The sequence below is a fragment of the Oncorhynchus mykiss genome, chromosome 12 (genome assembly GCF_057628025.1).
Source record: "Oncorhynchus mykiss isolate SJ-2025 chromosome 12, ASM5762802v1, whole genome shotgun sequence".
Lineage (NCBI taxonomy): Eukaryota > Metazoa > Chordata > Actinopteri > Salmoniformes > Salmonidae > Oncorhynchus > Oncorhynchus mykiss.
In genome coordinates, this window is record NC_143033.1 from 40297086 (window position 1) to 40324902 (window position 27817).

At 42.1% G+C, this 27817-nt stretch overlaps 1 protein-coding gene across 16 annotated transcripts; it reads right to left on the minus strand.

The window, feature by feature from the left end:
- Positions 1-27746, minus strand: LOC110537607 (ubiquitin carboxyl-terminal hydrolase 28). Of its 16 annotated transcripts, none has more exons than XR_016485081.1 (25): positions 27227-27457; positions 20780-20894; positions 20547-20628; positions 20019-20169; positions 18114-18200; positions 17592-17729; positions 17412-17482; positions 17098-17171; positions 16679-16827; positions 15065-15192; positions 11770-11865; positions 11243-11428; positions 10640-10863; positions 10141-10211; positions 9626-9854; positions 7949-8263; positions 7516-7688; positions 5604-5906; positions 3864-3959; positions 2813-3026; positions 2543-2621; positions 1674-1753; positions 1404-1527; positions 860-1058; positions 1-582 (listed from the first exon to the last, which is right to left on the minus strand). XR_016485081.1 is itself a non-coding variant. In XM_021623763.3 (25 exons), exons 1-25 carry the CDS (start codon positions 27245-27247, stop codon positions 407-409), a joined length of 3540 nt encoding a protein of 1179 aa, XP_021479438.3. In that variant the 5' UTR covers positions 27248-27746; the 3' UTR covers positions 1-406. The 16 variants fall into 16 exon arrangements, 12 of the variants coding, with proteins under 12 accessions (XP_021479438.3, XP_090048616.1, XP_090048611.1 ...); XR_016485082.1 differs by having other exon boundaries at positions 7525-7688; positions 17098-17174; positions 27227-27449; XR_016485080.1 differs by having other exon boundaries at positions 17098-17174; positions 27227-27449.
- Positions 27747-27817: the final 71 nt, after the last annotated feature.

The window sequence follows — 27817 nt, forward strand, 5'->3', positions numbered from 1 at the left end:
TCAAGGAGAAAAGAAGAACAGAAAGTTTATTGAGCGTCAACACAGTTTTCAAGAAGTGGAAAACAGGAGTGGAAGGAAAGGCTTACATATATAAACAGGAAAATACAAAACAAGACAAAGGAAGCTGAATTTCTAAACACCTAAATCTTCAAGAGCCTGTTGTTCACTGCAATCCTAATGTATCATGGTACATGTAAAATATCTAACAAACAATAACAAACTCTTATTTCTTGTGTTTTCACTTTCTTAAAACATACGTAAATAGGTTCAAAGCAATAATACCTTATTAATGTATAATAAAGACATTTCTCTCTCTCCTCTTGATGTGTCTGCGAGTATCATATGACCATATAAACTCTGCCTCAAGTCACTCAGAATCTACTTAATGTTCTGTGACCCCTTGGTCTTACTTGACAGCGACCACAGAGGTGTTGGTGATAGACTCCATGATGGCGGCCAGGCGGCTGCACAAGTCGTGGGGCACTTTGGAGAGCACCGTTGGTGGATCTTTTAAGAACACCCTCTCTGTTGAGCAGTCCAGAACCCTGGGCAGAAACTCACCCAGCTTTAACTGTAGGGAGTCTGAGAATGAGAGGAAGGGGGGAGAGGAAGAGAAAAACAGAGCTTCCATAAGAGGAGTAAAATACAGTTAAGATGTGTGATAAATTAGATGAGAGGAAAATGTGCTACAGAGAGAATTTATTTTAATTATAAGCCTTATAATAACGCAATTATACCTCTCAGCTTTAAGTAAGGTGTTACTGAATTCTGCAAATGACAGCAGTGTTGATGTAGATAAACATTTAGCACCGCTTGGATAAAGCCCAGTAAGAACCTCTTCCCCTCCCTCTGTCCTCACCATCCAGGTCCACTTCCAGGTAGGAGCACCAGTGGCTGCGGATAGCCTCCATGGTGTCCAGGTCCTCCTGGCTGATCATGTCCGGCCGGCTCATCAGGTGCATGCAGGGGATAACCGCCTCGTTCATGATGATCACGCCCTCCTCTGCGCCGCTCACCTCGCTGCTCCGGAACAGGGTGGCCGCATTGTCATTCAATTCCTAGGAAGAGGGTAGAAGGGGGAGGGGATATGCATATGCAGTGTCACTATGGAGTCTTTTTGGATAAGAGCATATGCAAAATGACCAATCTGTAGCCAAATAAAATGTATAGAGATAAGTGGTCTATACACAGACAAAGTGTTAATATACTATATAGCAGGGCTATTAACTTCAGCCCTGTGAAACTTTCACTCACACTGAAGTTTAGCCTTCTTATTCTCCATTTTATTAACCTTTAATACATCTTGATTTTTATATTCCCAACTGACAATATCAGTCTCATGTCCCAAATCTTCACAACCAGGTCTTTTACAGTGATGCATCTGCATCATCAGTAGCACTCACTTTGAGACATCTCCTCCTGTAAAGTGCAATAAGTGACTGCTCCACCCCTCTCTTCTCCCCTCTTCTCAGTAGCATGGTGTTGTCTTTGTAGGCGTGGTTGAGGTAATTCAGCGCCTCTCTCACCCTGGTGGAACACAATGATATCACGCCACGTCAGCCAGTCAGCCCACTGATGACATCACATCAGACAGTCAGCCCACTCATTCACTCAAACCACCATACAGGCTGATCACGTAGGGGTAGAACCCCGGTCGCCATGACAACACCTACTTTCCATGCTGGTACTGTTCCAAGCCCGTCAGCAGGTAGACAAACACTGTCCGGAACAGGCTGTAGTCGTCATGCCATTGCTGAGGAGAAGAGCACACAGACACAATCAATGCAAGTTTGGTCTGATTTCCAATGGAGAAAAAAGCCTACCTAGAGTCTTGGTATAAATCCATCCATCAAGGCCTGTGTAATGTAGGTTTATGCTCAATTAAGCATTTTATAGTGTTTAGCTTGTCCACATGTGTAATGACACAAAGGACCAGTAATCACTGATCTTAGATTATTTATGATTGTTGGAACAAACTGCTTAACAGTGGGGACAACATTTTGGAACATCACAGGTAATGGATCATTCATACTCCAACCATTTTTATGCCAGTAAAAATGTGTATGCTGGCGACATGATGATCGGTTGCCTGGCTGCCAATTTTCAACTAAAAATGAACTCCAATAACCAGAAAAATATTAAATCTACTTTTTGCACAGAGTGAGAGGTTCCCGCGCCATTCTAGCTGCCGGACATCTTGCATTTCCCAAAATTTTGCTTGAAGTAGTCATTTCTAAGCTCCACAGCCACATGTAGAAGAATGACAGCGTGTCACACAGTATAACTCAAACAACACAAACAAAGATCTATACACATGCCAGAGGCATTTCTTACTCGGAACAAAAAGTGGATTTAATATTTTTTGGGAATATTCTCCCGTTACCCGAGTTCCACCTGCAACTGAAAACAGGTATTTATAAGACAAATGCCTTCAAAATCAAGAATAAAGAAAGTATCAGCAGTAAAGGTTGGTTGAAAGTTAGTCAATCTAAATCCAGCCTCCAGGGGCATAGCTAAGGGAAACCTAGCTATTGACACATACCATATATTCCTCCATATCCATATCCTCTGGCTTGATGAGGCGTAGTTTGGCGCGGGCCTCTCTCATGATACTGATGGACCTACACAGGAAGTGATGATTTGCCCCACAGAAATAAACGTATGAATAATACTGTCAACTTGATAATGTTGATGAAATGCTTTTTAATTGTTCAACAAATAATTGTAAAAATAGCAGCAACAAGCTGAATTGCATGTACAATTTACAATGAAATGACAAAACATGAACACATTTAAAAGTTTTTAAATATACATTTCATCGCATGTCAGAGAGTGGTGCTGACTGACATGTCGTCGAAGCTGAGGTTGCGGTCGGTGAAGCCATCCAGCAGGGTCCTCTCGATGACGCGATTGGGCGCCTTGTTCTGGAAGAAGTAGACCAGGGCGTGGTGCAGGCGTGGGTCCTGCTGGGCAGTGGTCTCCTCCTGGGACAACTCAAACAGACGGGAGTACTCCTCCTGGAACGCCTGAGGAGAGGGGTGTGAGAGATGTTAGAGCCCACTGGGCATAGACGTCATCTCAACGTACAGTTTTGATTTAAATTTGGTTGAGTTGTCAACTCACCCAGTGTTCAATAATGTCATTTTTTCCCTCCATTCAGATTACTACCTCTCACTTTTGGTTATTTGAAAATGAAATAATCTCCAAAATATCGCTATTTTTATAACAAGCAATAGAAAGTTGGTTTCATTTTCAGTTTAATCCACCAGAAAGAGACAGAACAAATATTACAACAAATATTATGGTTAAACAGAAATATATAAATTGATTAAAAAAACATTATTTTTGAAAAACATTTATAAAAATTGTATAATCTTCGTAAATTATATCATAAATAGGACTGGTGGAGTTATGTCACACATGCAGTTAACAAATAAATGTCTGCTCTATCCAAAATTACAAACAACTAATTGCAGCATTACCGCAAAAATGGAGAAGGCAGGCAAGTGGAAAGGGGAGAAGGTAAGGAACTTGTCTGTTGGCCCCTGCATTAAAGGCCATAATTGGCTAAAGAAAATTGTGAGAAATAAAAAAAGTATACCAGTTTCATTTAAGGACCAAACAATTGACAGCTGTGCCATACAGGTTGCAAAATAGTTGGGAGGAGATTTTTGATGTACCGATTCCATGGCACATGGTTTATGAACTGTAAAATATACTGTCCATGAAATTATGTCTGCCAAGACTCTACCTCTCCCCTTAATGTACATACATCTGTCTCTACAAGAGGAGACTGACAGAATATTTACAAGTATAGCATGGTAGAAGGACATAGACTAGTGAGATTGCACAAACAACTTTACCTTGATGAGGCCAGCCTCAGGGCCTTCATTGTCGAATGCCTGTCTGGCTTTGGCTATGGCCATAATGATTCCCTGCATAGCTGGAGTGAGCATCATCTGAAACACAGAACCACAGAGAAGTACAAAGAATGGGCATTAGGGCGAGGCCATGCACAAATAAACTACTATAGCAATGATGCACCTTTCAGGGAGTCATGTATGCTGTATCCATTCATTGGATTGATGCAAACGATCGTATTATAAATTGAAGCCACAGTCAAAAGAGTGGCATTGCCCAAAATGTATCCAAATGATTTTCTAACCAATAATCAATAGAAGTCATCGACCAAGGAACAGCATGCTTTCAAAGTATTGGAGTTGGATTTATATATGTGCCTTCGGAAAGTATTCAGACCCCCTTGACTTTTTGAACATTGTTACATTACAGCTTTGTTCTAAAATGGATTAAATAAAACAATGTTCCTCAGCAATCTACACACAATACCCCATAATGACAAAGCGAAAACAGGTTTTTATATATTTTTAAAAACGGTCTTAAATATAAAAAACAGAAATACATTATTTACATAAGTATTCAGACCCTTTGCTATGAGACTCTTAATTTAGCTCAGGTACATCCTGAGCAAAAACCAAGTCATGAGGTCGAAGAAATTGTCCATAGAGCTCTGAGACAGGATTGTGTGGAGGCACAAATCTGATGATGGGCAACAAAACATTTCTGCAGCATTGAAGGTCCCCAAGAACAAAGTGGCCTCCATCATTCTTAAATGGAAGACGTTTGGAACCACCAAGACTCTTCCGAGAGCTGGCCGCCAGGTCAAACTGAGCAGACAGGGGAGAAGGGCCTTTATGGTTGTCCAGAAGGACAACCATCTCTGCAGCACTCCACCAATCAGACCGTTATGGTAGAGCGGCCAGACGGAAGCCACTCCTCAGTAAAAGGCACATGACAGCCCACTTGGAGTTTGCCAAAAGGCACCTAAAGACTCAGACCATGAGAAACAAGATTCTCTGGTCTGATGAAACTAAGAGTGAACTACTTGGCCTGAATTCGAAGTGTCACATCTGGAGGAAACCTGGCATCATCCCCACTGTGAAGCATGGTGGTGGCAGTATCATGCTGTTGGGAGGTTTTTCAGCTGCAGGGACTGGGAGACTGGTCAGGATCAAGGCAAAGATGAACGGAGCAAAGTACAGAGAGGAATCTTGACGAAAACATGCTCCAGAGTGCTCACAACCTCAGACTGGGGAGACGGGTCACCTTCCAACGGGACAACGACCCTACAAGTGACAAAACAACGCAGGAGTAGCTTCGGGACAAGTTTTTGAATGTCCTTGAATGGCCCATCCAGAGCCCGGACTTGAACCCGATCGAACATCTATGGAGAGACCTGAAAACAGCTGTGCAGCAACGCTCCCCATCCAATCTGACAGAGCTTGAGAGGATCTGCAGAGGAGAATGGGAGAAACTCCCCAAATACAGGTGCGCCAAGCTTGTAGCGTCATACCCAAGAAGACTTGATGCTGTAATCATTGCCAAAGGTGTTTCAACAAAGTACTATGTAAAAGGTCTGAATACTTACGTAAATTTAATATTTCAAAAAAATGTTTAACTGTTTTTGCTTTTCATTATGAGGTATAGTGTGTAGATTGACGAGAGGAATGTGGAAAATTCAAGGGATCTGAATACTATCTGAAGGCAGTGTATTTATTTAAATTATGTATGGGGCGAATCTCTACCTCTTCATTGTAGCCGTCATTGTCAGCCTGCACCAGGATCCTGCCCACGTTGGGGATCTCCACCTCCAACACCACGTTCTCTGGTTGCTGCTGCTGGCGACAAGGTGCCGGCAGGGCGTCCTGACCATCCTCGCTGTCTGCCTGGGTGTCGGGCGCTGCCGCAGCTTCCGCCCCTGCCTCTCTGACTCCAGTCTCGCTGTCGGTCTCAGTGGTGAACTCTGTGGAGGGGTCATGGGTCACAGCTGCAGTCTGGGCCTGGCCATTCATCTCTGCTGCAGGGCTGGGAGACTGTGGTGGGGGGAGCTGCTGGGCATATGAAGTTGACATTAAGTTAGATAGATCAAGTTAGCTGGTTAATGCCAAGTCTAAGGCATATAGAGACCTAACATGCATTCTTGTCTGGTACTTGTCTGATAATAAAAAAAGTTGTCACCTCTCCCAAACAATTTGTTTTATTATGCTTACACAATAAAAAGCTTAATTGCAGCATATATAATTTAAAGAAAATAGAATGATTTTTCTGACTGGATCCCCTTTTGATTGACAAACTGAGTCGTAAAATGTACATTTACTGTGCATTAACATAGCTGGATTATTAAAATAATGGAATGACCATAAACAAAACCAAAAGCACTTCACTACATTGGGATTCATTCAGGACTGTATACCATATATCACCACTAGAGGTCGTATGTACACCATTTATGAATACGTTTGACGTTTGCACAGGCAGGTAGTCTGTCTGGCAAGTAATGGAATGTGACACACGCCAAGCGGATTACAGTTATATTTAACATAAGGTGGGTAAAATCTAGACATAACATTCAGATACTACTGATACTACTTGGACAACTTTCTACCAAAAATTAGACAACAAAGAGCAACCAGGAATACACCCATTCTGTTTCATACACAATCACAAAATTCTGCTGTTACGCAATGTTGACAACAGCCACATCAGAAACATTCTCATAACATTTCACAGGCCTGAAAAAGAGCATCGGTCCAATCAATCAACCTACGGCTTGGCAGGTTGCCTAGTGGTTAGAGTGTTGGGCCAGTAACCGAAAGGTTGCTGGATCGAATCCCAGAGCTGACAAGGTAAAAATCTGTCCTTCTGCCCCTGAGTGTTTTGGCCCACTGTTCCCCGGGCACCAGAGACGTGGATGTCGATTAAGGCAGCCCCCCGCACCTCTCAGATTCAGAGGGGTTGGGTTAAATGCGGTAGACACATTTCAGTTGAATGTACAACATCCCCCTTTTAATACGCCAGAATCTCTCCAACTAACCGACCGTAAAGTACAGTAAGAGGAATAAAAAGCTCCTGTTCTACTTAAAGACTGGCCACAGCTCCTGTGTCCTCCTGACAGTGTCCGCAAGAACCCCCAGTGGTAAACCAACTGACTGTGTGGAATGCTGCTGGGATGACCGGGGGAGGGTGTGCAGTGACTGACTGCTAAGGCCGTATCGCCTCCAGGGAGGGGGTGGGATGTGGGTGGGAAGGACTTTGGCCAAACACTTGGGGTATACTAACTACAGAATCTGTTTAGTCACAACACATCTAGCATGAAAATGGCATACTAAAACAAAAATTAAACTCACCAGTACAATCTCACAAAAGACTTGGTTAAAACTCAGACAAGATAGGTAGGTTAGCCCAGTGGTAAACACAGCTGCCTTTAGCCACTGTCTAAAAGATAAACAATAACTCTGAGAATAACACACTCCTTTCTTATATGTTGTTTATATAAAACTGAATGACTCGCTCCCAAAACATCTAGTAGCAGAAGCTATCACTATGCAACAGTAAGAGATATAGGCCTAGGTCTATATGTGTACCGTGGCCTAGATAAGAGTATGTGACCGATATTCAATTGGTGCTCAGATGACAACCCCAGACCCCTCTTTTCACCCTGCCCACTTGACTGTGTTGCTGCCCCTCCTTGTCCTCGCTGGTATGTTGGCAGGGCTCTGGCGTGACAGTCTGGTGGTCGCTCTCCTCTGGGCTGCTGCCAGCGTTCTCCAGGGACACAGGTACTGGGGACACAGGTACTGGGGACTGGGGCTGGCTTGTTGGGACAGGCTCTGAAACAGGACAAGGACCTGTTTCAGATCTGAAATATTTGCTAGTGCTTAATTGAACAATTGAATTTAATACATTTTATGAAGAGGGAAATTGATTTGTCCCCATCGGTAGACAGACAGGGACAATAGGGCTTGGCCAAATGTGGTGACCATATCATTCAGTATCTGACTAAAAGACAAGGACAAAAACCAACAAACACCGCCACCCTCAAAGAGCATTATCATGTAACCCTGCCATATAAATTGATGTCCAGACTGACTTTCAGATTCCACTGCCGGTTTAACAGCAAACTCTGCCTCTGGTTCCTGTCCCTGCTCCCCAGTGGGTTCCTGGGCAGGTCCAGGTTGGGGGACTGGTTCTGCTGCCTCGTCTTTTTTTTTACTGGGAACACGAGTGGAGGTGGAGGCTGCTGTGGGAGCGGCCGGCTCCTCCTGTGGCGGCTGGTATAACTGCTCTTCCCACTCCCTGAGCTCTTGCTGGAACCAGTGGTTGTCCTCGCGCACGTAGCGCCCGAGGATGGGTGGCAGAGAGTCCATGCCCTGCATGACCTGGCCCGTCTCGTCATCTGTGTCTTCTGTGGACAGAAATATCATAAATATAAACAACATCACAATGAGCTAACTGATCACATTCAATAGTAACATAAACTAAGCAGCATACCCTGAAAAGACAAGCAAAACACACTAAAAAACATTATGGAAAAAAACACCTGTTCAGGCTATGATTTGGATAATCATGAATGTATTTATGTATACATCCTGAGCAACAGTTACAGTGTGCACATATATAGCAGGTATACAGTATAGGTGTGGCCAGATATACAGGCCATTCAGACAGTATTCAGATCCCTGCACGTTTTCCAAATTTTGTTACATTACAGCCTTATTCTAAAAATTATAATAAAAAAATATAAAAATCTTCATAAATCTACACACAACAACCGATAATGACAAAGAAAAAAATGTTTAGATTTTTTTGTAAATGTATATATAAAAAAAACATCACATAAGTATTCAGACCCTTTGCTCAATACTTTGTTGAAGCACCTTTGGCAGGTGGTTACAGCCTCGAGTCTTCTTGGGTATGACGTTACAAGGTTGGCACACCTGTATTTGGGGAGTTACACATTCTTCTCTGCAGATCCTCTCAAGCTCTGTCAGGTTGGATGGGGAGCATCGCTGCACAGCACTTTTCAGGTCTCTCCAGAGATGTTCGATCGGGTTCAAGATCGGGCTCTGTCTGGGCCACTCAAGGACATTCAGAGACTTGTCCCGAAGCCACACCTGCATTGTCTTGGCTGTGTGCTTAGTTGTAGTCCTGTTGGAAGGTGAACCTTCACCCCAGTCAGAGGTCCTGAACAGGTTTTCATCAAGATTCCTCTCTGTACTTTGCTATGTTCATCTTTGCCTTTTTTATACATTTGCAAACATTTCTAAACCTGTTTTTGCTTTGTCATTATGGGGTATTGTGTGTAGATTGCTGAATATTTATTTATTTAATCAATTTTAGAATAAGGCTGAAACAAAATGTGTGAAAAGTCAAGGGGTCTGAATACTTTCCAATGCACCATATATAAACAGCACTGTGACATGTCAACTTGCACATGTTGACACAAAAACATTTCCGACGTTGCAGAGCACGACTGGCTTCATGTTTTTGGTCCCTGGCATACATCGCTAGTTCAGTTTGTGGTCATACACACATCCTTCAAAAATGAAGGTGCTGGCCTAAGGAAGGATACCTGAAGAGAACAGAAAGGCCTGCACACTGAATTTGCTCCCAATTACCACCTTTATTGACAACGTTTCGATCCAACACGGATCTCCTTCAGGTCAAACGGACTGAGTGCTCACTTCACAATATATTGTACATAAAAATGTTCACCTTGCAAACATAACTCGTTTCTCAGGAGAATGGGGAGGAGGGATACAGGTACCTGCAATTAGGTGAGGCAGCCTGTTGTCGATATACATGAGACAATAGGCGCTGGCGTTGGTCATGCCTCCGTACGAGTCCCTGACCAGCTCCTCCCAGGAGGACTCGCTGACGATGACGTCGTTGTACTTCATCCAGCACTGGTTGCTGTGGTCGTAGATATAGGCCCAGTAGTGGCCAGCCAAGGCTTGGCCCTCGTGGACGAGGACAGCGTGAAGCCTGTACGGAACCTTCACACACATCAAAACAAGAGAAACTTTCTGTATTGGCATGTGCACACATCAAACAAGAGATTAGGACTAGAAAAGTAAAGTTTTAGCACAAACCATGAATCATTATAGTCTCTTGTGACAGAGCGGTAACATAATGCCAAATCGAGTACCTGACAAGATTTGGTTCTGGGTTCCGAGATGAATCATTATGCAATGCTTGTGACACATGTTCAATCTAACAAAGTTCTATTAGTGTATCACATGCTTTAACCTGACATGGACTGTCAGATAGATGGGATCTTACCTGACACAGACGGTTATCCGAGTACACGCCCTCCAGCGCTTGGCTGACCCTGTCGATGCTGGCCTTTAGCTCTGAGCACCGAGACACAGACACACAGATCAATGCAGTGCACCTGGGGCCGGGCCAGACACACACACACACACACACTCTCTCTCTCTGGGATAACTGACTGACAGCTAGGGTAGGCTGTCTGCTCATAATATACATCCAAATGAAGAATTATCACTAGATATGTACAGTAAATGAGTATTATCACATAATGCATCTAATCATGTTTAAACAGGTCAACATGCTCTAATGGAAGAGAATCTCGCAATCACTACAGAGCTATCACAGAAATGAAGGGCTATTTGCATGTGAAAATGTCACAGGATGTAGAAGATCCATTGTTCACACTTTGCCTGTGCTATGCATAGCTGTAATGGACAACAATACATTTAAACTTGAACACAATTGCAGAGAGGTTATCATTAGTGAATCCAGGTGTAAGTGACCGTACCGTCCATGTTGTTCTCCATCTCTGTCCTCCAGCGCTGCAGGCAGGTCTTGACGAATCGCAGCTCCTCCTCCGTCACACTGTGGGGGGCGGGATGAGGTGGGGCGTCCATGGGGGGTCTGCACTGGGTGAAGGGCTTGTAGACGGGCATCCTCTGGCTCGAGGAGTGCTTCTGCTGACAGGTGGAGCTGTCGGACGGGCCTGCGTCTCCTGGCTCATGACACTGACTGAGGAGACCCACAGAGGAAAGGCAAGATGTCAACAAATGGGGTTGGCATACATTGAAGACAGAGTGGGTGATGTACTATACATAGGCTAACAGGTAAAACATTACAGGGGCGATTTGGTAAATCTCATATCTGAAATCATTTTAATATTACCCATCATTTTTTACTAGGATTTTCAAATTGTATTCTTTGATTTTCAATTATCCCCTGAATTGACTGACTTCACACTGACATTCTAGGTAGGAACACATCAAAGTGTTTACTCTGTGACTGCAGCTGTCACTGCTGTCACATTGACTAATAAGTCGTGACAGGACTAGATATCGTGTAAGCACTAGAAACTTCTACATGTACACATAGTTGTCCCAGAGGTCATTGCCTGGTATCGTCAGGGTTGGCGTCTGTGTGCTGGGGGTTGCTGCTGGGGGGAGTGGGGGAAGAGGCAGCCAGCCTCGGGTCTTCAGCAGGGGACACACTGGTGGGCTTAGTGCAGGCGAACTCCAACATGTACTGTAACATGTCTGCCAGGGGATAGTTTGTCGGTCCGGAGCCATAGCTTCTGTAGCTGGAAAAAGAAGGAGACAAAAGGTTGAACTCGTGGTAAATTGGTGACAAACAGATTTCATTTAAAAAAATGTCAGTCGTGATTCACGAGCAGGACATTTCCTACGTGAATCAAAATACTCATATTAGAGAAACACTGTGTGTACGTCAGTTTTTCTACTAACTCATGGTTTATTCACTCTCAGTGGACACACTTGGAGGTACCCATCCTGGTGCAGTCAGTGAATTCTTCAATCAAAAATGATTAGCTAAAAGAGCACAGTTGTCCTCCAAAATGTGTATTGGCGTGTACCTGATGTGCCACACTGCTTTTACAAACAGTAAACTCAATAGTGAACTCACCATTCCAGTTTCTGCTGCAGGACCGTAAGATGCTCCTTCAGTCGCTTCACCTCTCCTCTCCTGTTGTGGGTCTGCTCATTGTTCTTGTGAAGGTATCTGTTTGCATACAGTAAACTTAGTTTACCACAATAAGAGTTTGACTCTGATTCCCCAATTACAGTATCATCATTACAATGCAATACAATGCTCAGTCTACTGTAAATGCATGCTGGTACTCAATATCTTTGAAGAGTTTCTATCCAAAAAGCTATATTTCCATTTTCAGAAACCATGGTAAATGAGCTTTTATTTAAAGGATTTATGAAAGAGATTGGTGTGTTTTTTCACTAACTAATCAAGGCATGAGGTTGTTCAAATGACAAGGTGAAAAAAATAAAAATAATAATCACTTGAAGGTTTAATTTCAGAGAAACATGTGTTTTTTGAGAAAAAATAAAGTAGTACTGCTAGGTTTTACACAGTCAAATGTAACAAATAACTACTTATATATTATATTAAATATATAAAGAACGGTATAAATGACACATTTGTGACATCAACAATTAAACAAATAAAATAATAATCAATATAGTAATATGAGATCTGTTTGTGAAACACTGACATTTTAGTCATTTAGCAGATGCTCTTATTCAGAGTGACTTACAGTTAGTGCATTCATCTTCAGATAGCTAAGTGAAACAACCTCATACAGTATATCACATACCGTAGCGTTTGGGAATATACTCTTCATATGAATATACACTGCTCAAAAAAATAAAGGGAACACTTAAACAACACAATGTAACTCCAAGTCAATCACACTTCTGTGAAATCAAACTGTCCACTTAGGAAGCAACACTGATTGACAATACATTTCACATGCTGCTGTGCAAATGGAATAGACAACAGGTGGAAATTATAGGCAATTAGCAAGACACCCCCAATAAAGGAGTGGTTCTGCAGGTGGTGACCACAGAGCACTTCTCAGTTCCTATGTTTCCTGGCTGATGTTTTGGTCACTTTTGAATGCTGGCGGTGCTTTCACTCTAGTGGTAGCATGAGACGGAGTCTACAACCCACACAAGTGGTTCAGGTAGTGCAGCTCATCCAGGATGGTACATCAATGCGAGCTGTGGCAAGAAGGTTTGCTGTGTCTGTCAGCGTAGTGTCCAGAGCATGGAGGCGCTACCAGGAGACAGGCCAGTACATCAAGAGACGTGGAGGAGGCCGTAGGAGGGCAACAACCCAGCAGCAGGACCACTACCTTCACCTTTGTGCAAGGAGGATCAGGAGGAGCACTGCCAGAGCCCTGCAAAATGACCTCCAGCAGGCCACAAATGTGCATGTGTCTGCTCAAACGGTCAGAAACAGACTCCATGAGGGTGGTATGAGGGCCCGACGTCCACAGGTGGGGGTTTGCTTACAGCCCAACACCGTGCAGGACGTTTGGCATTTGCCAGAGAACACCAAGATTGGCAAATTCGCCAATAGCGCCCTGTGCTCTTCACAGATGAAAGCAGGTTCACACTGAGCACATGTGACAGACGTGACAGAGTCTGGAGACGCCGTGGAGAACGTTCTGCTGCCTGCAACATCCTCCAGCATGACCGGTTTGGCGGTGGGTCAGTCATGGTGTGGGGTGGCATTTTTTGTTTGGGGGGCCGCACAGCCCTCCATGTGCTCGCCAGAGGTAGCCTGACTGCCATTAGGTACCGAGATGAGATCCTCAGACCCCTTGTGAGACCATATGCTGGTGCGGTTGGCCCTGGGTTCCTCCTAATGCAAGACAATGCTAGACCTCATGTGGCTGGAGTCGGTCAGCAGTTCCTGCAAGAGGAAGGCATTGATGCTATGGACTGGCCCGCCCGTTCCCCAGACCTTAATCCAATTGAGCACATCTGGGACATCATGTCTCGCTCCATCCACCAACGCCACGTTGCACCACAGACTGTCCAGGAGTTGGCGGATGCTTTAGTCCAGGTCTGGGAGGAGATCCCTCAGGAGACCATCCGCCACCTCATCAGGAGCATGCCCAGGCGTTGTAGGGAGGTCATACAGGCACGTTGAGGCCACACACACTACTGAGCCTAATTTTGACTTGTTTTAAGGACATTACATCAAAGTTGGATCAGCCTGTAGTGTGGTTTTCCACTTTAATTTTGAGTGTGACTCCAAATCCAGACCTCCATGGGTTGATAAATTTGATTTCCATTGATAATTTGTGTGTGATTTTGTTGTCAGCACATTCAATTATGTAAAGAAAAAAGTATTTAATAAGAATATTTCATTCATTCAGATCTAGGATGTGTTATTTTAGTGTTTTTTTTGAGCAGTGTATATGTTTAGATACATATTATAACACATGCACTACCGGTCAAAAGTTTTAGAACACCTACTCATTCAAGGGTTTCTTTATATTTACTATTTTCTACATTGTAGAAAAATAGTGAAGACATTAAAACTATTAAATATATGGAATAATGTAGTAACCAAAAAAAAAAAAAAAAAAAAGTGTCAATATATATCCATCCTTTGCCTTGATGACAGCTTTGCACACTCTTGGCATTCTCTCAACCAGCTTCATGAGGTAGTTACCTGGAATGCATTTCAATGAACAGTGCCTTGTTTAAAGTTAATTTGTGTAATTTCTTTCCTTCTTAATGCGTTTGAGCCAATCTACAATAGTTTGAGCCTGTGTTGTGACAAGGTAGGGGTGATATACAGAAGAAAGCCCTATTTGGAAAAAGACCAAGTCCATATTTTGGCAAGAACACCTCAAATAAGCAAAAAGAAACGACAGTCTATCATTACTTTAAGACATGAAGGTCAGTCAATACGGAAAATTTCACGAACTTTGTAAGTTTCTTCAAGTGTAGTCACAAAAAACATAAAGCGCTATGATGAAACTGTCTCATGAGGACCACCACAGGAATGGAAGACCCAGAGTTACCTCTGCTGCAGAGGATAAGTTCATTAGAGTTACCAGCCTCAGAAATTGCAGCCCAAATAAATGCTTCACAGAGTTCAAGTAACAGACATCTCAAAATCAACTGTTCAGAGGACACTGCGTGAATCAGGCTTCCATGGTCGAATTGCTGCAAAGAAACCACTACTAAAGTAAACCGATAATTAGAAGAGACTTGCTTGGGCCAAGAAAGACGAGCAATGGACATTAGACCGGTGGGAATTTGGTCTGATGAGTCCAATTTGAGATTTTTTGGTTCAAACCGCAGTGTCTTTGTGAGATGTTCTAATACTTTTGACTGGTCGTGTACACAGTTTTAGCTTTTCCACAAATTAATATCAAGCAGCTCACCTGTCCATATAAATGATTTGTGGGAACTCCAGTTTCTTGTGAATCTTCTCTGGGCGTCCTAACGACTGGTTGAACTCAAACCTGGACAGTTCAAAGGTCAACACTGGTGGTAACTTTGAGAACCATCTCTGAAACATAGAATTCCCACCCACATGAATATTCCCATATACTGTACATTTCTATGTATATCTACACTACCGTTCAAAAGTTTGGGGTCACTTAGAAATGTCTTTGTTTTTGAAAGAAAATATATTTTTTTTGTCCATTAAAATCACATCAAATTGATCAGAAATACAGTGTAGACATTGTTAATGCTGTAAATGACTATTGTAGCTGGAAACGGCAGATTGTTTATGGAATATCAACATAGGCGTACAGAGGCCCATTATCAGCAACCATCACTCCTGTGTTCCAATGGCACGTTGTGTTAGCTAATCCAAGTTTATCATTTTAAAAGGCTAATTGATCATTAGAAAACCCTTTTGCAATGATGTTAGCACAGCTGAAAATTGTTGTGCTGAAGCAATAAAACTGGCCTTCTTTAAACTAGTATCTTGAGCATCAGCATTTGTGGGTTTGATTACAGGCTCAAAATGGCAAGAAACTCAGTCTATTCTTGTTCTGAGAAATGAAAGCTATTCCATGCAACTCTGGGATGCTGGCCTTCTAGGCAAAGTTCCTCTGTCCAGTGTCTGTGTTCTTTTGCCCATTTTAATATTTTCTTTTCCTTTTATTGGCCAGTCTGAGATACAGCTTTTTCTTTGCAACTCTACCTAGAAGGCCAGCATCGCGGAGTCGCCTCTTCACTGTTGACGTTGAGACTGGTGTTTTGCGGGTACTATTTAATGAAGCTGCCAGTTGAGGACAGGTGAGGTGTTTGTTTCTCAAACTAGACACTCTAATATATTTGTCCTCTTGCTAATTTGTGCACTGGGGCCTCCCACTCCTCTTTCTATTCTGTTAGAGCCAGTTTGCGCTGTTCTGTGAAGGGAGTAGTACACAGCGTTGTACGAGATCTTTAGTTTCTTGGCAATTTCTCGCATGGAATAGCCTTCATTTCTCAGAACAAGAATGGACTGACGAGTTTCAGAAGAAAGTTATTTGCTTCTGGCCATTTTGAGCCTGTAATCAAACCCACAAATGCTGATGCTCCAGATACTCAACTGGTCTAAAGAAGGCCAGTTGTATTGCTTCTTTAATCAGATCAACAGTTTTCAGCTGTGCTAACATAATTGCAAAAGCGTTTTCTAATGATCAATTAGCCTTTTTAAATGATAAACTTGGATTAGCTAACACAATGTGCCATTGGAACACAGGAGTGATGGTTGCTGATAATGGGCCTCTGTACGTCTATGTAGATATTCCATAAAAAAAAATCTGCCATTTCCAGCTACAATAGTCATTTACAACATTAACAATGTCTACACTGTATTTATGATACATTTTATGTTATTTTAATGGGCAAAAAATTAGCTTTTCTTTCAAAAACAAGGACATTTCTAAGTGACCCCAAACTTTTGAACGGTAGTGTATATTACATTAACATTTAGATTTGGCTTAACATTCACAACAACATACAAAGTAAACATAAAGCTAGGAATTTGGTATGCTCACCTTGCTGCCAGATGAAATGGTTTGATCCGGATGGAGGGCTTCAATCTCCCCCTCTACCATGGCACCTTCCAGACATTCCTCCAAGTTGTTGAAACCGTTGACTTGTAAGGGGTACTGGCCAAACTGCTCGATGTTGGATAAGGTCTTGCCTAAACATGGTCAAACATCAATATAAATTGATAGAAGAAATACTGATGGAATAAGAAGGGTCAGGAGTTTTTCTTCATGATGGGACCTCCAGGAAAATCTCTGGGGCCTAGTTAAAGGCTATATCAGGTTATGACAAAAGTCACAGCCCTTGATAGTGAAGAGTCATAGCCTAATAACTAGAGTTTTTCCTGATCAGCTCATGTGATCAGGAAATACTTGAGGCCCCTCAGTATGTATAACCAAAATTAAAATGTTCATTCTATACTTACCCTCATGTGTTCTCTCTGCCACAAACGTCCCATAGAAAAGCTGAACCATTGGATTTTCTTTTTTATCTTCTAGGCTGCTGAAGATAAGATGTCACGTTCATACCTCAAGCAACTCAGTATCTGACGTACTGTACTTCAATACAGAGATAATACTGGAACAGGATTTTATGGAATGTCAATGTCACATACACTAGTTGAACCAACTACAACAACAAAAAAATACTGTAGCTATGGCATCTTAGTTAGCTATGACAATATGTACTTTAAGTGCTCTCGTACAGCGCTGTCTGTTAATGATCAAATCCTTGACTTACTTTCCATTGGCAGCCAGCTGAAAGGCATCTTCAAGCCAGTCAAGGAGTTTGTGGGTGCACTCACTCACATCCTAGAATTAACACGTATACACAGTAGTTGTTGTAAAGTCGTGGCAATGACCCAAGTGTGTGTACGCATTGACAGGAGTTTGTGTGTACCGGTTGGGCCTCAGTGTGTACCTGTTGGGCCTCACTGGATCTGAAAGCCTCTCTCAAAAGCTCGACGGCAGCAGACGGGTCCACAAACCTGCGAGTGGAGCCCACCATGAGAGCAAAGAGACAGCGCAGCTCCTGCAAGAAGGCTATGTTCCTCTTGTCCTGAGAACACAGGCATATGTTAGGCTTCTCTCACTTCACAGAGCTGCAATGGAAAACCTGCATAACCCTTTACAGTTTTCAACAATATTTCTATATGCAAAGGAGTTGTTCAGCCCAACTTTCACGAGCAAATATAAATATAAAATGTATTTACATTTGTATAACATTTGCTTATAACATGTACACCGTTTATAAATGGTTTATCAATGCTTATTCAAGGAAGTTAGCATAGAGTGTTAACTTTATCTTTATGCACACTCTATAACCCTCTAGTCTAGTTTCCTCTCTAACACCAGCCAGCCTTCCACTGACTCTTCAGTCTCTGGGATCCAAAGGTTCCCTACTCTATTCCTCAGGGCTCCTGGCCCTCCATTGGACACTCACCGAGTGGCTCTTACACTTCTCCAGGATTCGCTCAGACAGGCAGTAGTTGAGTACCAATCTGCGGAACACGGGCAGGTGGAAAAGGGACTGAAATAACAAAGATGAGATTGGTCACCTTTCCTTAACACCGTCTTTTCATTTGTAAAATGTAACTGTCGAGGATACTTAAGGAGGGTTTAACACACAAGAGTCACAGTTAAGCAAACAAAAGAAAATGCCACTGAAAATAATATAACTTTTTTGTGTGATACGGGGAGATGGTGATTTTCCTCTCATAACAAGCCAAACCAATGTGATTGTTTTCTATTTATACAAATGAGTGACATGATGCTTCATTGATGCTGGCGAGCTGTAGTATGTTTTATTGCTAAGTCTTAACTCTGTGTAACATATACAACACAAAATAATGGAGCCTTACGTGCAGTTTCGAAGCGACAACAATATACCAGAGTTTTTGATCGCATTATGCCCATGTGTCTTCTCAACTTTCTTGTTTCCCAGAAACCCAATTACAGCTTATCACAATCTTACTGGAAAGCGTACCACATCAGATACCACAGAAATATGAGTACACAGCCACATGGAGGTCTCAATCAAACTTTCTATGAGCAAATTGTGATGTTTTTTTTTTTTTTAAAGCACAAACAAGTACAATCAACAGAATATGTCATCAGGGTTAGCTAAAGAAAAGGTTGGATTTAGAATGCAACTATTTCAAACAACTTCCCAGCCACTCAAAATGTGTGCATTCCTTCCAATCCCCTGATGATATTCCTCTGGGATTTTAGTGCTTTTTCGATGTGACCCATATCTGAATGAAATTAAGACAAATGAGCGTTCCCATTCGGCCTAATCTACCGATATAAACTAATTTCAGTCCAGGCTACAGAGTTCATCGCCTGCTCTATCATCACAACACTGCACTATTTAATTACCCTTGCAGTCTATCAATATCAATGAAGGCTTGAATTTCAGCGGGGCCACCTGATAGGCCCAGCTAAATTCAGTCTGGAATGGACACTTAATAGTATTAGAGTAGCAAGAAGCTTTTGCGTTAGGAAAGTAAAAACCCCACCACCGCACCTCATCTTTCCCCATCCTCCTGGTATTACCGATAACTCAATTAGTACAATATGGCTTGATTGTGTGAAAACTGGTTGATTTTTTTTTCCTGAAATGTTTGGTTTCAGTTGAGAGAGCAGGGGAGAAGTCAGGTAATATCTCGACAGAAGTCGACATCGTTCAGCGAATTGGACACAAACAAACGTGTTAGGGGCCTTCTCTCCTAGTTGTAATATTTTGAACCAAGTCACACGAAAAGTCTTGAAAGGTTTCAGAAAACAGAGAGAAGTTGTACACATGGCCACCACATATGCACCACTTAGGAGGTGGTGTAGAAAGTCAAGGTCGTATTACAGAGACCAGAGGAGTCCTAGGGATTCTGCAGACCAACACAAAATTCAAATACAACCTTTACTGTATGATATCAACTTTGGTAATTGTCTCCAGAGGCTTCAAATTAAGGTTTGCAATTACCAACTCCCCAAAGTTCCAAACTTGATAACCATATAACCTTTACATAATGCAAATGCTTGTTAACAGCCAAGGGAAGAAGCTCATAGGGGAAAAAAAACAGGTGTGTGAGACACTGAGACAGACTGAAAGAGAGAGTCACAGCCAGGGCCTGACTGGTGATAACAGGTGGGCCTAAATGGCACAGCATTAAGATACACAGCACAAACCCAGAATTTTCCACTAAACTTTTTATCCTGTTCATATTGGGGTTCTCATCTCACTGGCACAATTCTCTTTTACTGTGCATATATTTTGTGTATATTTTGCAGTGCAAGCTCTAGAACAGACTCTCTTAATAACTTTTTGTGAATACTGTGTGTGTTATCTCACCTGTATAACGGCACTGAACCAGCAGGTGTTGCCCATGTTGTGGATGCCCACAGGCCACCCATCCTGGCGGATCCAGTCTGCAGGGCTGCAGCTCTCTCCCTGGGCCTCGCAGCTCTTCCTCTTCACTCGTGCAGCCCTGTCCTCCTGTGCTCTGGTACACACCAACACATGTCACTCATCAACTGTAGGCAATGGTCTACAATGAGTTACACCTGGGTTGTGTTCATTGGGCACCAAATGGAAGAAAACTGACTCAAATGGGGAGGGAGTACATGAACTTGTCCAATGAGAAATGCTAATTTTAGTTCTGTTGCGAAATGTTTCAAAACATTTTCTGTTGCGTGCCCCTATGAACAAGACCCTGGTATTTCACAGTCATCCATTTTTGTTTACGTTATTTATTGCTCATACCACTGTGTTCACTTCAGATATTATCACTTTTTAATTGAGAGATTACTTAATTGGTGACTTTGTTCAGCAAGAAAACAGCAAGCTAAGGGGCGATGGTGAGGTACTGGACTACAATACCTGTTGAGCTCTATCTCCTCTGCCTGGGATTTTTGCAAGCTGAGCTCGATGGCTGTCTGAAGGTCATCTTTAGGTGGAGCCCCTGAGAACATTTTAGAATGAGTCACAATACAAAGCACAGATTTTATGTATTCAACATCAGATATCAGTTTGCATTGGGAAACAAATAATCGTCTTTGTTTATCACCAGACCCTCAGCATTTTTCTCCTTTCCTTCCCAACTTCCGGCCTACTTTTCTGGGTCTCCCTGTTGGCTTCTGTGTCTGCGGTCTCCTCAGTCCCCTGGCCCTCCTCTGGAGGCTGTGTGGTCAGCAGTCCAACAGCATGGCTGATGTCCCCCTGGCTGACCTGGTATCAGAGAGTGGACATTACAATGGGACCTTTCCAAGAACTATAGCTCTACCCTGGCCTTGTGCCAGTCTGTTTCTGATAACTCTGACTAAAGACATGGCAGCTCAAGCAGAGATAAACCTGCACCTTAAGTTTCACCCCTACGTGACTGAGTCCTTCTAAAGGATCTGTTCCAATGGGGAGAGAGATAAATATATTATCTAAAGAGTCATAAGCCTGGTGAGGGAGCCAGCTGACAAAGATGTCCGGGACAAGGGACTTTATTTGACCATTTAAGCAGGTAAGTCACTGAGAACTCATTAGCAATAACGACCTGAAATCTTCATAGCTCATATGTACAATATGCAGGTTTTCCCTTCAACTAGTTCATACTCATTGACTAATGGTGTAAGCATGACATCTCACAGTTGTAATCTTAGACACTAATTCTGGGGTGTCAAACATATGGTAAACAAAGAGTGTATTCAAGAGCATGAGTTTCAACTGATGGAGGGCACAACACAAGTGTTTTTAGATAATTGACGTTTAAGGCAAGAAATGATCAAATAGTTTGACAAACCTGTTCATAAGCTTTTAAATGATAACAAACAACTATCTTTTCCAGTGACGAAGACATGGATGTATCATGGTATGGTATGCAAAATGGGTAAACTATGAGCACCTTTATCTCCTGAATGTATTGGCATTCAGGTCAAAAAAGTCACTTTCTGACTACATCTTCCATGTGCAAACTAGTATGGAAAGTTATTTTTAAATCAAAAGGGACGGAGGAAACCTGGGACCATCCCTACGGTGAAGCATGGTGGTGGCAGCAGCAGGGACTGGGAGACTAGTCAGGATCGAGAGAAAGATGAACAGAACAAAGTACAGAGAGATCCTTGATGAAAACCTGCTTCAGAGCACTCAGGACCTCAGACTGGGGTGAAGCTTCACCTTCTAACAGGACAATGACCCTAAGCACACAGCCAAGACAATGCAGGAGTGGCTTTAGGACAAGTCTCTGAATGTCCTTGAGTGGCCCAGCCAGAGCCCGGACTTGAACCCGATCTAACATCCCTGGAGAGACCTGAAAACATCTGTGCAGTGACGCTCCCCATCCAACCTGACAGAGCTTGAGAGGATCTGCAGCGAAGAATGTGAGAAACTCCCCAAATACAGGTGTGCCAACCTTAACGTCATACCCAAGAAGACTCGAGGCAGTAACCGCTGCCAAAGGTGCTTCAACAAAGTACAGAGCAAAGTGTCTGAATACTTATGTAAATGTGATATATATATGTCACATTTACATAAGTATTCAGACACTTTGCTCTGTACTATATACACTGGGGCAAACAAAGTATTTAGTCAGCCACCAATTGTGCAAGTTCTCCCACTTAAAAAGATGAGGTCTGTAATTTATATCATAGTACACTTCAACTATGACAGACAAAATGAGAAGAAAAATCCAGAAAATCACATTGTAGGATTTTTTATGAATTTATTTGTAAATTATGGTGGAAAATAAGTATTTGGTCAATAACTAAAGTTTCTCAATACTTTGTTATATACCCTTTGTTGGCAATGACAGAGGTCAAACGTTTTCTGTAAGTCTTCACAAGGTTCACACACTGTTGCTGGTATTTTGGCCCATTCCTCCATGCAGATCTCCTCTAAAGCAGTGATGTTTTGGGGCTGTTGCTGGGCAACACGGACTTTCAACTCCCTCCAAAGATTTTCTATGGGGTTGAGATCTGGAGACTGGCTAGGCCACTCCAGGACATTGAAATGCTTCTTACGAAGCCACTCCTTCGTTGCCCGGGCGGTGTGTTTGGGATCATTGTCATGCTGAAAGACCCAGCAACGTTTCATCTTCAATGCCCTTGCTGATGGAAGGAGGTTTTCACTCAAAATCTCACGATACATGGCCCCATTCATTCTTTCCTTTACACGGATCAGTCGTCCTGGTCCCTTTGCAGAAAAACAGCCCCAAAGCATGATGTTTCCACCCCTATGCTTCACAGTAGGTATGGTTCTTTGGATGCAACTCAACATTCTTTGTCCCCCAAACACGACCACAATTTATATTTTGGTTTCATCTGACCATATGACATTCTCCCAATCTTCTTCTGGATCATCAAAATGCTCTCTAGCAAACTTCAGATGGGCCTGGACATGTACTGGCTTAAGCAGGGGGACACGTCTGGCACTGCAGGTTTTGAGTCCCTGGCAGCGTAGTGTGTTACTGATGGTAGGCTTTGTTACTTTGGTCCCAGCGCTCTGCAGGTCAATCACTAGGTCCCCCCCGTGTGGTTCTGGGATTTTTGCTCACCGTTCTTGTGATCATTTTGACCCCACGGGGTGAGATCTTGCGTGGAGCCCCAGATCGAGGGAGATTATCAGTGGTCTTGTATGTCTTCCATTTCCTAATAGTTGCTCCTACAGTTGATTTCTTCCAACCAAGCTGCTTACCTATTGCAGGTTCAGTCTTCCCAGCCTGGTGCAGGTCTACAATTTTGTTTCTGGTGTACTTTGACAGCTCTTTGGTCTTGGCCATAGTGGAGTTTGGAGTGTGACTGTTTGAGGTTGTGGACAGGTCTTTTATACTGATAACAAGTTCAAACAGGTGCCATTAATACAGGTAACGAGTGGAGGACAGAGGAGCCTCTTAAAGAAGAAGAAATCTTGCTTGTTTGTAGGTGACCAAATACTTATTTTCCACTATAATTTGCAAAAAAATCCTACAATGTGATTTTCTGGATTTTTTTTCTCATTTTGTCTGTCATAGTTGAAGTATACCTATGATGAAAATTACAGGCCTCTCATCTTTTTAAGTGGGAGAACTTGCACAATTGGTGGCTGACTAAATATTTTTTTTGCCCCACTGTATGTATGTAGATAGATAGAGATACATACACACACACACATTGACAAAAAATATAAAAAACATTTTTTGTTTTGTCATTGAGGTTTTGTGTTTATAAAAAAAAAGCAATTTAATAGATTTTGGTATAAAACTGTAACGTAACAAAATGTGGAAAAAAATCAAGGGATCTGAATCATTTCCGAATGCACTGTATACAGTACCGTCAAAAGTTTGGACACACCTACTCATTCAAGGGTTTTTCTTTACTTTTACTATTTTCTACATTGTAGAATATTAGTTAAGACATCAGAACTATGAAATAACACATATTGAATCATGTAGTAACCAAAAAAGTGTTAAACAAATCAAAATATATTTTAGATTCTTCAAAGTAGCCACCTTTTGCCTTAACAGCTTTGCACACTCTTGGCATTCTCTTAACCAGCTTCACATGGAATGCTCTTCCAACAGTCTTGAAGGAGTTCCCACATAAGATGAGCACTTGTTGGCTGCTTTTCCTTCACTCTGCGATCCAACTCATCCCAAACCATCTCAATTGAGTTGAGGTCAGGTGATTGTAGAGGTCAGGTCATCTGATGCAGCACTCTATCACTCTCCTTCTTGGTCAAATAGCCTGGAAAATAGCCTGGTGTGTTGGGTTATTGTCCTGTTGAAAAACAAATGATTGCCCCACTAAGCGCAAACCAGATGGGATGGCATATCGCTTCAGAATGCTGTGATAGCCATGCTGGTTAAGAGTGCCTTGAATTCTAAATAAATCATAGACAGTGTCACCAGCAAAGCACCCCCACACCATTACACCTCCGCCTCCATGATTCACACTGGGAACCACACATGCAAAGATCATCCATTCACCTACTCTGCGTCTCTCAAAGACATGGCGAAGTGATCCAAAAATCTCCAATTTTGACACATCAGACAAAAGGACAGATTTCCACCTGTCTAATGTCCATTTCTTGTGTTTCTTGGCCCAAGCAAGTATCTTGTTATTGGTGGACTTTAGTAGTGGTTTCTTTTCAGCAATCTGACAATGAAGGCCTGATTTATGAACAGTTGATGTTGAGATGTGTCTGTTACTTGAACTCTGTGAAGCATTTATTTGGGCTGCAATTTCTGAGGCTGGTAACTCTAATGAACTTATCCTCTTCAGTAGAGGTAACTCTGGGTTTTCCATTCCTGTGGCGGTCCTCATGAGAGCCAGTTTCATCATAGCGCTTGATGGTTTTTGAGACTCCACTTGAAGAAACTTTTAAAGATCTTAAAATGTTCCATATTGACTGACCTTCATGTCTTAAAGTAATGATGGACTGCCATCTCTCTTTGCTTATTTGAGCTGTTCTTGACATAACCCTATTTGGTAAAAGACCAAGTCCATATTATCTTCTGTATACCATCCCTACATTGTCACAACACAACTGATTGTCTCAAACAGAAGGTTTTGGGTAGTCTTTCTGTCAACCCAGAAGATAGTTATCATGATCGCTAACTGGCTCCTCGAAGAGAATGATAGACAAACGCATGTGCCACACAGACATACAGAGGCAATATTGCTGGGAATTAATTGGTAGATAATGTTACCTTTGGCTTTTTAAGCCAATTACGGATATTAGGTGTGGGATAATGTCAATGTGGATTTGATGGGATGGTATGCAGAGAAAGTGAGCGGAGTGGAGCTGGAGCAGAATGGCCTTCACTCCAATTTCGCTTCTTATCCAGATCCTTATTAGATTTTGTACAAATAATGTTCTTCGGCCATACAATTTTTTTTATTTGATTTGTATGATTATTTTCCATATGGGCAGGGCCAGGATGAGGGAACAAAGAAATATGATTTGTGCGGATTTCATTTCTAGTCCATATTTCGAGGTCAATTTTTAACTGGAGTAGTGTCATTGGAAGTAAATAGGAGTCTATGTGAGGCTATATGTTCCACCACGTGGGTACTCTAACCCAATGTTTCCTGAACCGGTCCTGGCCCTGCACATATTTGATCTATTCCAACACTAAAACACCTGATTAGTTGTCTAGTTGAATCAGGTGTGCTAGTGGATTAGATCAAATATGTAGAAAGGCTGAGGGTCACAAGAATCAGTTCGGGAAACATTGCCCAAAACAATTACAATGGTACTACATGAATGGGATGGAACCAACTAAAACTTTGCTATGCACATTGTTTGCCAGTTTGCAAGCTCAGATAAGTCTCACGTAAGTCCCCAGCCTGGCAAATATGTTCAACATCACTCACTCATAGTGTACAGGAGTCATGATCCATTTTTCCTTAATACAATATACCTTAAAGTATCCTTAAGGTTTTGAAATGATACACCAGAACAGTAGTGGCCAAACAGTTCAAATAATATATATATATGTATATGTGTGTGTGTGTGTGTGTGTCAGCTGAGAGGCATGAGGCTATATAAAGTCCCCCCCAATAGAAGCAGCAGGTGGAAATGTCAGGGTAACAGTGTGGAAGACATATATGGAGAGCTGTGGTCTTGGTCAGCCCCTATTTTGGGCCCTGAAATGATAGCTGGTGCCTCTGTTTATTATTCAATTTACAACGCTACCAGGGTTTAAGTGAAAAAGGCAGTGGATGTTTTTCTGACATACACAAAAAGCCACTTGAACCCTGACCCATATTACTGTAGATAGGACATGAACACAGTTATGTCAAGCTATAAATGGGCTAGAGACATGTTGATTAATTACTAGCCAAATAGTGGACGAACTCACTAAAACTCTATCCCAAATGCCATAAATCTGATCATGTACTTACTTTGTACTGTGCGATACGTAATGTGTAATTTGCCTTGTCTTGCATTCCACTGTTACAAAATAGAATAAATAACCAATAGATACAGTGAGCAAATTAGTGTGAAACACAACAAATGGGAATTGTTTATGATGAAGCATAATGAGTTGAAGCTAGTCGGGTTTTGTCCAGTTTGTAGAATACTAGCGGACTAAACTCCACTCCATGGTGAAGTTCATCATAAACTTTCTTCACCATGGAGTGGAGTTTAGTACACTAGTAGGATACAGGTATATTCCAAAACTATGGGTAGGCTATGCATGTTGTTAGTGCTTTTGACAGACTACCTTTAGCTAATTACAGTTATTGCAAAGATTTATGACAATAACATAACTATTTTTCCACCTGGTTGTTGTGATACGTTGAACGAGACGCCATTTCAAACATATTTGTAGGTCAAACAGAATACTTCGTGACAACAGTTTAGAAACAAATATAATCTCCCACACTTGAGATACATTGAAACAAATGTGTCATTCACTGTTTCACAAAGGAATAAGGAAGGTCGTGTTGTGAAATTATTTAGTGGCTATCCACACAGAAAATGTAGGATGTATCTCTTTTGGTTAGTTGTTACCGATCTCATGGAAGGTTGAAGTTTTTTTGAAATGTCACTTGTTGCATTTTCATTCCACTCCGTTACTTAGTGCTCACCGAATTCGTTGTTTTCCCCATGTTCACTCTGTTGTTCAACTCTCATGGCAGAAAAGGCCGAATGTCTTGTTTATTTCCCCCAGACGCCTACACTTCGGATTTGAAAAAAAGTTCATCTCTCAAACAGCCACACCCAAGCAGAGCTGAGAAGAGCGTTTTCGCCTGTCCAAAAAACGGACGCGCGCAACCAACGTGGATGCGCGCGGTCACGGCAATGGACAAATAACGTTCAGGCAAATTATTGATACATCATTATCATTATTAAGGATAAATAAACGTTAGCCTAAACTGTTTTGAAATATGTGCAAGGAATCTTTAGTTCAAGCTCATTTACTGCATTTCTACTCAATTTAAAAACTCTAAACTGGTTTTTGGAGAAGAGAAAAAACAAGCAAAAATGACCCCAGCTTCCTTCACCTCAGTCGACAAGGAACATAACATTCTACAAACTCTACTTTAGTAAATCAATCAGCAGTTATGTAACTAGCCATCTACAGCCATCTTTCACCTCTGCACTGCCACAATACCAAAGGAGTGGGTCTGCCTCACTCCTTAAAACAAGTATCATCTTACCATGTTAATAGAAAATCA

Excerpts from the sequence above, each read along its gene's own strand:
- LOC110537607 (XM_036937559.2), bottom strand. The coding sequence starts at position 27,247 with ATGGGGAAAACAACGAATTCG. Across the intron at positions 16,828-17,097 it reads GGCAGAGAGAACACATGAGG|GCAAGACCTTATCCAACATC; the intron begins GTAAGTATAGAA and ends GACCATGTTTAG. Across the intron at positions 8,264-9,625 it reads GCTGCCTCACCTAATTGCAG|AAGACACAGATGACGAGACG; the intron begins GTACCTGTATCC and ends TTCTGTCCACAG.